This window comes from Corvus brachyrhynchos, unplaced genomic scaffold (genome assembly GCF_000691975.1).
Source record: "Corvus brachyrhynchos isolate BGI_N302 unplaced genomic scaffold, ASM69197v1 scaffold17, whole genome shotgun sequence".
Classification (NCBI taxonomy): Eukaryota; Metazoa; Chordata; class Aves; order Passeriformes; family Corvidae; genus Corvus; species Corvus brachyrhynchos.
The window spans coordinates 7,180,724-7,195,792 of NW_008240046.1; the positions used below are offsets into that span (position 1 = coordinate 7,180,724).

The 15,069-nt window shown below is 42.4% G+C and overlaps 1 protein-coding gene across 9 annotated transcripts in view; it reads right to left on the bottom strand.

Annotated features, from left to right (window-relative positions):
- LNX1 (ligand of numb-protein X 1) overlaps window positions 1-15,069 on the bottom strand; it is a 122,481-nt gene that overhangs the window by 60,990 nt on the left and 46,422 nt on the right. For 3 of the 9 annotated variants that reach the window (XM_017744393.1, XM_017744390.1, XM_017744394.1), the window contains exon 3: window positions 5,246-5,726. The exons of 1 other annotated variant lie outside the window; for it this stretch is intronic. In XM_017744393.1, the coding sequence (XP_017599882.1) occupies window positions 5,246-5,631 (386 nt within the window). In that variant the 5' untranslated portion in view covers window positions 5,632-5,726. Of the gene's footprint in view, window positions 1-1,390; window positions 1,855-5,245; window positions 5,727-12,587; window positions 12,847-15,069 lie in introns of those variants that run through there. 5 more of the 9 variants (XM_017744391.1, XM_017744399.1, XM_017744395.1 and 2 more) reach the window with 5 other exon arrangements.

The following is a 15,069-nucleotide window of genomic DNA, read 5'->3' on the forward strand; positions in this document are numbered from 1 at the left end:
AGAAAAGCAAGTAGGCTACATCTGCCTGTGCTCTGATTAATCTCATTGGTTTGTTTTCCTGGAAACTAGATGTCCCAGATGCCATTGTTTCCATTATAAATGTTCATCTGCCCTGTTTTGAGCTTGATTGCCCTTTAGCCTGCTTGGCTTAACTGTTTTTTGGTGGTGTTTGTTTTTTTTAAATTAACATTCTTAAACAAAATGCCATTCTTAAACAAAATTAATTAAAATGAGGACATAGCTGCAACCCTCAACACTAGATTTGTTAAATGTTTAAAAACACCTACAGCATACAGAAACCCTAAGCTGTTGTATGCAATGTGACTAAATTATTAATAGTTGCCATGCACATCACACAAGAATTTCAAAAGGGGACTTTGTGTTTCTGCAAAACAGTGCTATTTTTGTCTGACAGTAGGGACAAAATCATTTGAAAATTAGTCTCTTTGGTACTAATCACAACTGTTACTAAAACATTCTCACTGTAGGCATAATACAGTAATTTTTCATTTTTGAGAGAATTAGACATTTCATTCATGATCTCAGTGAAGATCTTGAAAGTTTACAATTTGTTAAAATACAAACAACACATAATTAATGAAAACATACTGAAACAAATATCTATTTCTAGTCATAAAAGCTCCACTAACTAGTGCAATAACATTCAAGCACAAATTAATGTAGTAACATTCACAGAGGACACCATAGAATATTTGTTTTATGGGTTGGAAAGATCAGCTGTGGGGTTGTTCGAGGTGGATTTTTTAAAAACATGAAGATATATGGATGGATTGCTACAGTTATATTTGCTTTACAGAGAAAATAACATTCTGCTGTGGGCAAAAAGAGAAATACGGGAAAATTCTCTTCTGTCTCAAGTGAATTATTTCTGGTGAAAGGCTTCTCAGCGTTTTGCTACAGGCATGCAGCTTTACACACAGAACATTATGCATGTACACACAGAGAGTGCTCTACTGGGGGTGTCTTTCCTGATGCCCTCCCCTATACCTAGCTCCCCACAAGGCTATTTACAGGAAATAAAGGAAAAACACAGATTCAGAAATGGAAAAAAACCCAAACCAACAAACACCTAAAGCATTGGCACAGAAAAACAAGTTGATAAGGAAAAAAGCAGCTTCACTCAGTACATCTCAGCTGCTTCCAAAACAGAAAGCACTGGGGATGTACTGCTATTATTAGCCCTCCGGATGGGAAGCAGCACGGTGTGAAGCTGTTGGCAAGACGTTGCAGGATTTTCTTCGCACGTATGCACAGGCACAGACACACAGGCAGACAGACCCCCCAAAACGCTCATGGTGAGCCCCTTCCCGCCACTCGGGTGAGACAGACAGACAGAGAGCACGACGCTGGCGCGACTGTGCGTACTCACAGCTCGGAGTACAAGAAGTGCAGGTTGCCCACATTGTCTATGTAGTTTGCAGGACTTAGCCAAGGTAGGACCAGTAACAGGAGAGCCTTCATTTCCAGTGCAGTGCTGGCACTGCTGCTAGGTTTCCTCCTTCCCACCGTCTCTCTGGTGGGACACACAATGAGAAGCTTTCGTGCCAGCCAAACCCCTTCTAAGCAAGCCTTTCCATTTCAACGCAATGGTAGCACATTATGAATCAAGCTTAAATCCCTTAAACGAAGCTACACTGCAAAAATCATTGACCTGTAAGAGGATTACTTGATCTGACTCTCGGATGGGTAGATGTGAGGGTTTAGGGACAGCACAGTGTGGTTGGCGAGACAGTGACTTATGCTGCAGAGGAGAGCGATGCTCGGGGAAGAGACCTGCCTCCTGCAGGATTCAGAGTGGTTCTTCAGAGGCAGCTGGTATGTTTACATCACTGCCCACAAGCAGATGGGTTACGAGCTAAACTGCATCACAGAAGGGTGTAGCTGTCTGACAAGGGGGGAAAAAAATGCCCCCCGCGGAGTTTTGTGGCAGGCGATATCAGAAGACCACACCTTTTTAAAGTAAAACACTGCAAAAGATCACAGCCAACTGCTGGCTGTTTGCATCTCAGTCTGAATTCCCCAAATCCAGTCAGATGTTTTTGTACAAACATAAATCATGTAATAATCCAAGGACATGTCTCTTCTCGGGGCTTTTTTTGAAGGATGCAAAAGCAAACATTTTAAATAAGGATGCTTTCAGTGGACTGCTCCATGGTAACCGGTGTTTTAAAAAAAATGTTTAAGTTCTGTCATCAATTACAAAGCATAAAAGAGCAAGCTTACCTTGTCCCATCAGTGACCTCATCTCTGATCAGGGTAAACTTTTGTTTTCTCTCTGAGAACCAGAACTGGTCTGAACCTGAACCACGCAAGAAATTTGAGAACTGCTGACCACCCTGATGACCCTAGCAGAGTCTACTTTAATTTATTCACTGAGAACACAATAATGTTCTGTTGAGATTTCAGGTGGACTCTGAACTGTTCCCACTGCAGGCACCAAATATTTATGATTATTATTGTATTTGTTTTATTAGGAAAAACACATATTTCCCCTCCTCTCTATTGATTCACCAGAGTTAAAGAGAACAGCATCAGCTCAGTCTGCTCAATCTCTCCCTGGGCATAACAGAGCACAACTTTCTTCTCTTTGCCATTAATTGGAGATGGAATGGCAAGAGAGGTTTCTGCATTTCCAACAATTAAATTAGGCAGAGGCATAAGATGCTTTAGGTGATAATTAATTAATGCTGTGCCTAAAATAAAATAAAGATACTGTGCAGTGTCTGCAAGCATAAAGATGTAGAAATTAGGGATCACTCAGAATGTTCCCTCCTATTTCCTCCCTCAAGTGGGGATGGTAGTGAGGCTGCTATCCCCTGTAAAGCTGAAACCCCCAACAGCAGAAGTTCCTGTGGTTTCATATTCTCCTGTCTCTGCCCTTTGGCCTTAAGGTAACTCAGTCCTCCCAACCTCCTGAGGAAGGAAAATCAATTTCGTGAATAGCAAAAAACCAAATGTCCAGCCTATGTAGCAATGCTTTGTACTGCACTACCCTAGAGGCTTTAGGGTAGGACGACCCTACTCCATCTCTTCAGTCTTCTGCCCCTGGGGTAGTGGGACCTGGTGCTGGGAACCTGACACAGGGAAGAGGGAACAGGAAGAGATTGTGGGAACATGTTACCAAGGCAATTCTTTCTATCCCCACTTGGGCTCAGGCCAAGCAAGCCAGAAGCACAGGGTCTTGGAGATCCTGAGGGGAAGACCAAGGCCACTGACATTAAACAGTAAGTGCTAGAATAAAACCTGCCAGGCTTTTACAGGACCAAATCATGGTTTATAGCACTGCAATTCTGTAAGATATGTAACGAAGGGTACCTTTACTACCACCTTAAGGAAAAGAAAAAGACACTGGGGTGACTTGCACATATCCACTTACGAAAATCGACACTAGAAATCAGAAGTTGTGCTAGCTGTGTGGCTTCCCTGTAAAAAAATGCACTGATTTTCTTATTTATTGGGGATTGGAGGTGAATTGGAAGTGGGTGTCCTGCTAATTTTGTGGCCACAGCATCACCATGTCAAAAAAAATGAAGACAAACAGGAAGGTATAAATCACATTAAGTTCAGCTCTATGTATAGCAAAGGGAAAAGGCATTTGCATTAGGGGTTCAAGATTTTGTGGCTGGAATCTGTACAGAAACATAATTTCAGTGACAGCAGCTCACAGAAGACTGACAGTCCCCTTACCTGCACTACTATTGAAATTAACATTTGAGGCCTGTCAGATAAGTACTAAGACAGAAAACTATTATTAACTTTGTTATTTTGTCCCCTTAGCAGCACACAGTGAAACTCCCTGAGCACTCCTGGCCTGGGCTGGGGCCTGCTGTCACTGCCTCCTACACCATGAATGCCAGGTTCAGAAATGTGGCGACGAGGGCACCCAAATCCACAAACACCAAACCTCCAGCATGTGAAAAATGGTCTCATGACCTCTGCAAGGGAACAATAAACCCATTGTTAATGGTTGGTGGGTTTTTTTTGTTTTAGTAATGCAAAATTGTCACATTTTTGGTTGGTTAGGACACTATGACTCCAGTGAATATCTTCAAGTGAATAAATTCCTAGTGAGAATCCAGGTGCTTCAAGAAATGACATTTCCAGTGCAAATGAGGACATGTTTGAATGGCAGGCTGCAGAGCCATTTCTGGTTGCAGGCTCCCAGACTGTGAAGTGTGCAGTATGTGAACATACCTCCACTCTCTGGCTCTGACCCTCAGTACTGCCATGTCTGTGCAGGAATGTGCTCCCAGCAGCAGTCTGGAGCCCTGCACTGGCTGCTCAAGGCTTCCTTTGCATTGCAGATGCAGAAGTACACACTTAGCAACACAATTTACACCTGCAAACTTCAGGGGATGTAATTTCACTGGGCAACAGATACAGCTCACAGAAAAGGGCACATCTTAGACCCCATCTCTCCTCAAACCTGAGGTGCTGTTACACAGACTATGCCAAAGTGTTTGTCTTCTGTCAGAAATCACAGCCCTGAACATACCTCTTTACCCTTCTGCCTTCCTTAAAAACGGCAGAACATGCAAGACAAAAGCAGCAGCACATCCTTCTACTCTGCAAAACAAAGAACCATTCAGTTCTCTCCTGGCAGAGGAACCAAACTACTCCCTGGAGAGGTCTCTCCCAGAGGCATGATGGAGGGTGTCCTGGCTACCAGGAGGGATAAGGCTGGAGAAGTAGTCCAGCCAGGGTGCTCTTCCAGAGTCTGTCTCTCTGTGAGCCCCATGGTGCCTTGGATAAGTGCTCACCTGGAAGAAAGGAGCACTCAGGTTCAAAGACCAACACCAAACCAGAATATTTTCTGCTCTACTTCTCATGTAGGTCATTTGTGATTCAAAAAAGGCTTGAAGAAAGGGCAATTACAAAACCCTTAATGTGCTATTAAAATATTTATAATAGCTCAGCTTCTCAAAACTCACAGATCTCTTTGGACTGCATACATACTGTTATTGTGCAGTTAACCACAAGGTATTCACCCAGAACTGCTAAGGATAGCATGAAGTACCTTACACGCATTTGATTCTAAAAAAAAAAGTAAGATATAGACTATCTTGGACTATAAATGGACTAAATTCAGCTCTTAATTAATGATACTGTAGGTGTTCATTGGGAGTGAAATCAACAACTCTTTATTTTGATCAGTATTAATTGAAGATATTTTTCCTCTACTCAAAAAAATAGAGTGAAAAAAGGTCTATCAACAACAACTTACTGGGTTTGGAAATGCTGTTCGAGGTGACCCCGTTGCACAACCTCTGAGCAGTGTTCTGTGAAAGGGCAGCTAACCATTAGCTTATCCAGGAGGTTATTCACTAGTATGCTGGACTTCCTGCATGTCTGGAGAATCACAAGCTTGCGGTCCATGGGGCAGAAGTCTTTTTCCACAAGGAAGTTTGTAAGGCAGGCTGTGCAGAAGGTGTGACCACAGAGCGTGTCTAATGGCTGAAGCAAAGGTTGCAGGCAAATGTGGCATATCAGATCATCATCTACTTCTTCGGTGTAGCTGTACAAGTGGTTTTCTTCTGGTAAATGTGCTTGGCCGCAGGTGACACAGAGTGGCGAGGAGCTATCCTCCATTTCTTCTTCTTTCTGGCTCATAATCAGAATTGATGCAATTCAAAGGGGGGCAGGTGGGAATACCCAACCCGCTTTCTATTTGTGAGAGCTGTAGCAAGGCTTGTGTGCCATCAGATCTGTGGGGAGGAAAGCCGAAGGATTATGTTCTGGGTTATGTTTTCTTACAGTACTTGTGGTATGTATCTGGATACAAAGTGCTACAGCAGGTATTAAGGAAGGATTGTGTCTTTGGGATGGGAGAGTGAGGCAAAGAAGGGGGCAGAAAAAAAAAAAGAGAGACTTAACTCCAGGGACTTATTTTCTCACAAATCTAGCTCAATTTATACAGTTAATCTCATTGTAAAGAAAGATAGCAAGAGAGGGAGAAATACTACAGGCATTTAACGGTTGAAAACCTTAAATTAGCATATAATTGCAGTTCCAGTCAGCTGATTTTGTGGCCACATTACTTCTGCCAGAAAAGCAGCATTGTGTGTGGGCAAACACTGCAAGACTGTGTGCAGAAATACAGGTAAGAAAGGTTGCTGGTCAAGATGCCTGCTCAGCACAGCAAGGGGGAGCAGCACCCTAATATACACAAGCATACAAACACTGTATGTGTAGCCAGAGGAAGGATAATTTGGGTCGCAAGAATTTAGAGCTTGGGACCCTGTAGATCATTCTCATACCACAGCAGCAATGCACCTGGACCCCTGCATTCGAAGTTTGCCTGACTGAAGTCAAGCAGTTATAACCATCTGCACCAGACTAATCAGTTCAAAACTTCATTTGCTCTGCAAAGCACCAAACACCTCACATACTGAAGCAAAATCCACAGCACAATGCTAGGTACTGTATTGCTCAAAAGAAGGCCTATTCCCTTCATAATTTGTGATACAGAAACCCAGTATGCGCCTAACTACAAACCCAATTAGCTCTGGCCACAACACCTGCCTGCTGGTATTTCAAAGACGCAAACTCTGTGGGTGGCAGCAAAACTGAAGAGTAACTTGTAGTTTTTACTTGATGAACCCCAACTGCTTGCTGGAGCACTTATGTCTCATTATTTCTATGCTTATTTTCATATACTACTCTGAAAATAAACATGAGGATATAAAATATGAAATGGCCTAATTACTGCTCTTGCTTGAAAATGTAAATCTTATTTGCTGCTCTGCCCTAACACTGTACCCTTGCTTTCAGCTTGACTTAATTTGCTGAGACAATGTGTCAGCCTCAGACACCCATGTCTGAGGGCAAATGAGGGAAAGAATAATAAGAAAAATCTGACTATGACAGAGCATATTTTCATATAAATAAACTCTTATTTTTATGCAAAGCTCATGGGCTCTAAACCTGAGAAATTAAACTTTAACTTGGCAAGGTTTTTGTGACATGAAGGTAAAATAATAGCCCTGCTAATTCTAACCAGATGTTTAAATGTCAAACATTCTCTTCAACGCTTTGCTAGATCCTATTCTTATGAAGCAATCACATTAAGTGCCTGTTTTTGCTTGCAAGAGAGAGTTCTGCATAAGCTCTGTCTCCTGATTAGCAGTAGCTTCAGTGGAATTAAAATCATTGCCTGTTAGAACCCTTGCAAATATTTTAAATATGCCAAACTAGGTCAAATGTTTCCTTTTGTAAAAATTTTCACCAGAGATTTATGAAAAGCTCTTTGTGAAGAAACAAACATCTCTCCATAGTGCAGGCAGCAGCTCCACCTGTTATCTTAACATAGGAATTATTATTTACTTGTACTAAGGTGACACACAGCAAAATGAAACGAGATAAAAAATTATCCAAGGCTGTGGTGGAGACTGAGCACTGTGAGTGGCTCCTGTAGGAAGCTCTTGGATAACTTCTCAATGAAGTGGAGTGGCTGTGAACGGGTATCCAGCTGCTCTCTGCATCGCTTGCTCATGGAGGGAGCCCATCTCCAGTCAACAGGACTGCTTGCAAGAATGGCAACACATGGCTTGGGAACTTGCACGATTTTTAAAATAGATGTAAAATGAATTAGAAACCAATAAAGCATGACAAAAATAGCACGGTGTTATAAACTCTGTTTTCTCTTACATTTTCAGAATGCCTTGCACCCGGGCCAACCAGAGATGTGGACAACATCATGCTATTTCACCACACCCCCTCCACATCCTCTTCTACCACCACACATAGGTACATCCACGTGGGGGCTCGCCCCATGCACCACACACCAGAATACAGCCAACTCCAACATTTCGTTGCCTCGTGGATGTCCTCAAGGACAGAATTCTTGCTTCTTGCTGGCAGGAGACCCAACACACAGCTCCCATCAGCAAACCTGAAAGCTAAAGCCAAAGCCCTGCTCTGAGGAAAGAGCAGCCCCCAGGAACATGGGCATCTGAGCCCCACCTTCCCAACCTTGTGCCCTAACCCTGGAAATACCTCTCCTCCACTTTCACATGTACAACACAGCAAGACCCCTGATACAAATTAGGTGCAGCTGGAAGCTGTACTACAGCTCCAAAGCTACTGCAATTATTTTCACAATGACAGCAGAGAAAGAGAGGCATCACTTCCCTAAGGCCATGTTGTGCTGCAGCAAAAAATGATGAGAGAAGCCTCAGAGGAGGCAAAGTCTGACTGTCCTGACCACGTTACAGATACTCTTTATCAATCTGACATACTAATAATGCACTGCTAGTAGAAAAGGGCAGGCATGGGGAGCTCTACCTGAATTTTACAATGTTTACACAAATTACAAATGTTTGCTACAGCACAGGGAAACAAAACTATCCATATTTATTAGTACAGGCACTGAATTTTTAGGAGAATTTAATTCAAGTCCTATGACCTCTATTATTTAGAAAATTTTGACTACATAATAATATAAATTCTGAAAAAAAACCAAAAACTCAGCCCCTTCTGGCTAACCTGGTCCACATTCACCCATGAACCTTCATAAACTGCGGAACATATCAAGCAATGGAATGATTGCCACCTTTGGGAGGTGATTATACCACCAAAAGAGTTAGCATGGAGGGCGTGTGATGGAGCTATCTCACAGATTCAGTCAGAGGCAGAAGTTCTTTGCAATGTTTGTAGTCATTTGTATTTATAACACGCATGTGCTGTCATATAATAGCTACGTAATTAGTATCATGTCCTTTACAGAAGCTTAAAGTCTTAATTCCTCTTGGACATTGTAGAAGAGAGGGGAGAAGGAATTTAAATTTGACCTATTGATTGCCAGTGCATATTTCTACTTCTTCTACTACCTATGAATAAAAACCAAGAATCCACTTTGAGCAAGAAAACCTGTACAGGTAGATGTACAGTGAAATAGAAAAGGTAATTATTTCCTGGCTGAACTTCTATACTTCAAGCCCCGTCTTTGGGGGAGGAAGAGAGGGGAAAAGAGAGGCCAGGAATCCTATGCTCATTTGAGTTGGTGTCAGCCACCACTGGCAGCCTCAGCGGGACATGGATGTCACCTTGAGAGTCTCATGCTTCTTGTAGTCAGAGCCATATTGACAGAGACTGGTTCTTGCAAGGATGATTGGCAGGAGAAGCTTTTAGAAGAGGTGGTGGTGCCATGCCAAAGCAGACATCACCAGCATTTGCCACTTCCCTGCTGCGCAGGAAGTTTTCAACAACTCAGGTCCCAGATTTGGCATAGTTTTACAGCACCTAGCACAGATTTGCTTGGATAAAGAAAATCAAGTACTGATTTGTAAGAATGTCACAGTGTTGTGACACTGCGGTGAATCAAGCTTCAGTCCAAGGCAGAGACCTGAAGCACAAGAATACAAATGATGAAGGAAGAACATTGTTATCTGGATATCCATATTGCCAAGTTTTCAGCCACAAGCTGTAATGACAATGGTCACATCAGGGCACAAAATAACCCCAGGGCTGTGACCACAGTGAAAACCACTATCATGATAACACATTTGTTAAAAAGCTACCCAACAGGCTGCGCTGATTGGAAGGAGTTTGCATCTTACTGGTCTTCACTGCTTAAACATTTGCAGCCACCAGAGGCATTTAAGAGAATAACAGACCAAACCCACACAAAAAGCCTGGACAATAAACATGGAGAGTAGGTAGAGAGAATGCTTTTCATCTCCTTGCAATAACAAGCCCATAGTTTTCCCATGCCAGTGAAGCATTTAACCAAACTTAAGCTTAAATACTGACTTACCACCACAGTTACACTGGCAGCAGTGTAGCAAGAAGAGGGCTTGCCAAGCAGAGTGGCAGAACCCCACTGCCTCTGCCCAGCCACCATCAAATATTAACCCAGCAGTTCAGGAGGCTGCACTTGGAAGTAGCATGACGCAAAATGGAAGAAACTTCAGGTAGCAAAGAACAAGTAACAAAAGCTAAAAGAAAAACAATTAAGTGATGAAAGATACTGAGGGAGTGGCTATCACAGAAATTAAAAACCAGATGCCTAAAGGCCAGAGAAACAGTGACACAGAGCCTGGAGGGGCAGCTACCGGCTTAAATCACAAACGGTGAAAGATAAGCCAGTAAGCAGGCGTCACTGGAAAAGAGAGCAGCAAAACAGATGAGCTGCAGAACAGTAAGAGGAATTTATCTCCAGTAGTCCTGAAGTAGTACGGCTTGGTGGTAATGAAATCTTCAGTCAATGGTAAGGGTGGCCAGCATAAGTAAAGTAAATGGATTCTAAATAGTACAGTAAGATTGACAAATATTAATTGGTTTGGGGTTTGTTTTAGCTTGGTTTTCTCTCTGTGTTTAAGTGACATGTTTTATTAATACTCCTGTTTTATACACACTCTGAGCATGTGTATAACAAGTCCTGTATTTGCTGATTAAAACAGATGCCTTTTCACACCCCATTTCTCTGCTGCGCAACCTGTAGGAGATGGAGGTTCTACCGACAGAGCTGTTGTACTCTTCTTAGCTAAATAGTGATAGCAAAGTCATTCTGCATCCTTCCCCCAGTCCCAACATGGGTTATTATCTCCTACAAATGTGCATCTCTGAGTGAGTCACAGCCATCCATTTACATGGATCAGCAAGGCACTGTATGGCCAAAGGGGCCATGTAAAGCACTTCCAGCAGCCAGGTAAGGGTAGGAGCTCCTTATTCTTCCAGAGATGCTTTACCTGGCCTTTCTTTCACCACACTAGCTGTGAGCATGCTGCAGCCAATACCTGCCATTCTTGATAATCAGCTCCTTTGCTGAGGGTTTGGAGACTGTCATCTTGGCTGTTCATGTTAAAAAATATCCACATCAAATTGCTAGGAGGCTTGACAGCTTTCACAGCTAACAGAATTAGCTCTTTATTGAAGCCTCAGCCCAGCTGCCACTGCCTAGACGTGGGCAGGTTAGGAGATGTGGGCATTGTCCCCATCTAGTGGCTCACTCACACCGGGGAGAAGAGTGGATCATGGCTAGGAGGGAGCAGAGGTCCTCCTTCACCTTCTCAAGCAAAAGCACACAGCCCTCTGTTTATGCAGGGTTAGCTGTGACCTTACTTCTCCTGCCAGAATCTGGGTTGCAAGACCACATCACTTATTTCATATTCTGGGTTTTATAATGAAATACCAGGTTGACTGCCTTTAGAAAACTATTTGCCATTAGTAAAATGTTAACTGTTTTAACTTCCTATCTTTCATCAAACTGTCTTCCCTGGTAACAGCCTCCCAGGTTTCCTGTTACTGTGGTTTTCTTCTCTCCAACTGAAGTTTTTTATAGATTACACTGACTTTACTGTTCAAGGTGGTACAATACAACAGTTGTGGAAAGAACTATAGAGTGACCCATACTTCAATAATATCTATTATACAGTATTTTAGATTCAAAAAGACAGTGGTTCACATTTCAAAGACCTGGCTATAAAATATCATGTAATAATTTGTACCAATTTTGGCATAGCTGCACTAAAGGCCAAAGTGGTGAGTCAGTTTGCCTAGACTTGAAACTTTGTTCAAAGGAAGGTTATAAAACACTAAGGTGCCCAAAATCTTATCATCACGTCTACTGACCAGAAATCCTCCTACATATATCCTACTCTCTTTTTTTCCCCCCCTTTCCACTTATTTTTAAATCTATTCTGACTAAAGAAGAATCACAACATTTTCTTTCTGCCTGAAGTGTAATTAGATGGAGATTTGTTATGGGCAGAGGCAAGATGCATCCCTCCAGGTAAAAAGCCAGTAGCTGGAGGAGAGTTGGTGATCCTGGAGATACCAATTTAGCATGTAAGAATTCAGCTTGACTTTTAAGATGATAGGAAAGACTGTTAGAACTCGGCCTTAGAGGAAAATAATTGTATTTAAAAGTCCAGCACATTAGTACAGAACGTCTCTGAGACAACGAACAGGAGCTCCAAAACCTCTCCTCTGCCTGGCCCCAGTTTTAAGACAGCTGGTTTTTCAAAGTTATTATTAGTCAAAAAGTCCCTCTCAGAGCTTATAACAATCAAAGTACTTTGCAGAGCCTTTATGATGAAAGGCATTTCCAACTGAATAGAAAAATCCCATGGTACAGTACAGTAGGTGAATAACCCCAACTTTTTAAGTTGCAGCTCAAGCTGTGAGACCCAACAGCAATGTCATACTGTGCCTGCATGCAAAATAACTTCTAAAACCAGAACCAGACTGTTTGAAAAAAGTTATTTTCTCTGTGGCTCATGCTGGAATTTACAGAATAAACCAATGTTGGAAAAAGTTTTTGTTGTGGAATTATGTAGCTGAAATGCCTGCTAGGAATGTATGGAAATACATTCTGCTTTTTCATCTGTCTGTCTCTCACACGCCCACACAAACCTGGATTCTCTTTCTGATGATTTCATGGATACAAAACTTTGCTCAGCACATTAAAATGAAAAAAAAAAACCAACAAAACAGCCCAGAAGTACTGACAATATTAGGAACAGCTGGGCAAGATCCGAGAGAAGAGAAGATCTGAATAAGACAGTACATATCCGGCAGGTTAAGTATTTCTTACTATAAGGAGCATATCCTAAGAATGAACTCACCTTAGTAGAAAGTAGTACTTCTGAGAAGACTTGCTGCTGACATGTCTCTAGCTGTCAAATACTGTGATGGTTAAGGTAGTAACTTCTGTTTCTTGCTTTTTTCAAAGCTCAGTAAACCCAGACTTGGACCGACAGCTTATGCCAGAACTACAAGCTCAGACTCCAAGTGCAAAGATGTAGCAAAATGGGCAGGCTGTGGGTAACTGCTTCCCAAAGGCACACGGTCTACCTGCTCAAAGGAAGTCAATCATGTGGTCAAAGCAAGGCTATGTGAGCAACTGTGATTGACTCCTCAAGGGCTTCCTAAACATATGCTCATCCTAATTGACATAATAAATGCCATCAGCATTTCACATACTAAATTATAAAATCGCATGGCTGGTTATGTAACAAAAGGTACGCTACTACTCCGATTTGGCTGATTGCTCCGTGTGACTTTGCAAGACTGGCTGCCTTACAAATACCACAAGCTTACTTTCAGCCATTTGAGCAGATGACAGAACTGTGTTTTTGTGGCTGGACAACCATGTGCTCCAGCTGCCTTCTAAGATGCTGGTAAGCCAGGAACAGGTACAACTGTCCATGCAAACTGCACAAGGGAAAGCACCCCTGGTCCTTGCTGCAGGTGTGTCTGCTGTGTCTCTGCGATGGGGACCGCAGACCACAAGTTCTCTGTGCAGGCTGCCCTACTTAACTGTAAAATAACCATACAATAGGCAGAGGAAATTGCATGGGATTGTGAAAATCTTAATTTAATACAGCTTCACAGTAAATCTTAATCTGTTTTTGCAATCCTCTCCCAGGGCCCCAAGTGGGTCAGCAGCGAAGGTGGGTGATGCTACTTCTCTGCCCGAATGCCAGGGCATGGAAGAGCTGATGAAGAGGGAGCAAAAGAGAAGTGGAGGACTTCTTCCCCTCAGGACACAGAAACCTTGCACCTCAACCTGCCTCCCATGGCCATGGTGCCTGCCACCCTCAGACCACACAGCATCTTCTCACGTGACCACGAGATAACATTTAATAACTACGAAGTGCGGAACATGTGATGGATAACCCTGCTAATAACACATAATAAAGTAAGCTGTGCTTTAATTACACTGTGCCTTTACAACTGCTTCTCTGATCCAGGAGTTTCTTAATAGTTGGTAAACTACTTAATGAGTTCTCACAACACCCTGTGGGGACCTTTTTTTAGAAGTAACCCACAGTTAGAAGCACCTACTTGGTTAGGTGAGCACGGGAAGGGGCAGCTGGCTGCTCCCATGCTGTGGGGCCAGTGCCCAGATTCTGTCACAGGAATCCTTGTGCAGCAATGTGACCACAGAGATACTCTCAGACCTGATCTGAGGGAAATCCCTCACAAACTCCTGACTTCCAGGGTTGCATCCTCTGCTTAATGGACATGCACCTGTAGGGGGGACAGCAGCAACTTGTAGCAGCTGGCTCCCAAGAGTAACTTGCCTAAACAAGAGAGGCAAATGCTTGAATTAAAACCTCTGGTCCATTGCACTTAAAAATTAAGCAAATTCAGTGGAGCAAGGATTTAATAATCTGTATTTCAAGTCTACTTATGTTGCACCTCCCATACTATGATTTAGATTTAAATATTATTATATTATACATAATAAAATAATTTAAATTATTATTAAATATTATATACTATGTACAATTAAAATTATAGGTCTATAAATGTCTATAACATAAATTATATCTGTATCTTACTCTTTCCTTCTCCTCCTACTTGGATCCACAAAAATGACGGAATAAACAAATCCTAATCAGAAAAAACCAGTCCCTATTGAAGAACTGCACAGTAAAGTGACACTCTGCTGCTTAAAATAGCACAATCTGAAAGCATTCCCTGCTACTCAGTCCCAGGGTTACAGCTGCAGGGGCCCAGTCCCATTCAGGAACCTGAAAAAAGGAGGGCACAAGCCCTGGTAAGGTAGTCAGCAGGTGAATTTCAACAACTTAGTGGAGTGGCGCAGCCCAGGGGCAGCCTCCAAAAAAATGGGCAAACACACAATATGCATCCATAAAAAGAAATTTCAGGGGGCAAGGGGAAGAAATTTTGATGATCTTACAAATATTTTTCAATGCTGACTGCTGAATTTCACATTTAAGGAAAATGCACTCTTGGAAAGAAGGCGATATACTGGACACTGAAGAGGCTGAACCCTGCAGCCCAGGTACTGTGGTCTGCCTATCAGTTTTCTGGGGCTAACACAAGTTACATTTTTTCTCTTGAACAGGCCTCTCTTATGAAGTAGTGCCCATTTATATCTGCTGATAGTCCCTATTGCTCATTTGGGAGTTAGGTGTACAGTAGAGCTTATAACTCTCTTTAAAATGGAAGACTGAATAAACCTAAAGTATTCAAGCAGGAGCGGAAGGAGATCTCTCTAGGTAAGGCTGTGCAATAGTTTCTGTTCTAGGGCACCTTTTTTTTCTGTAGCAGGATAATGACTAAAGTCCCTGCTGG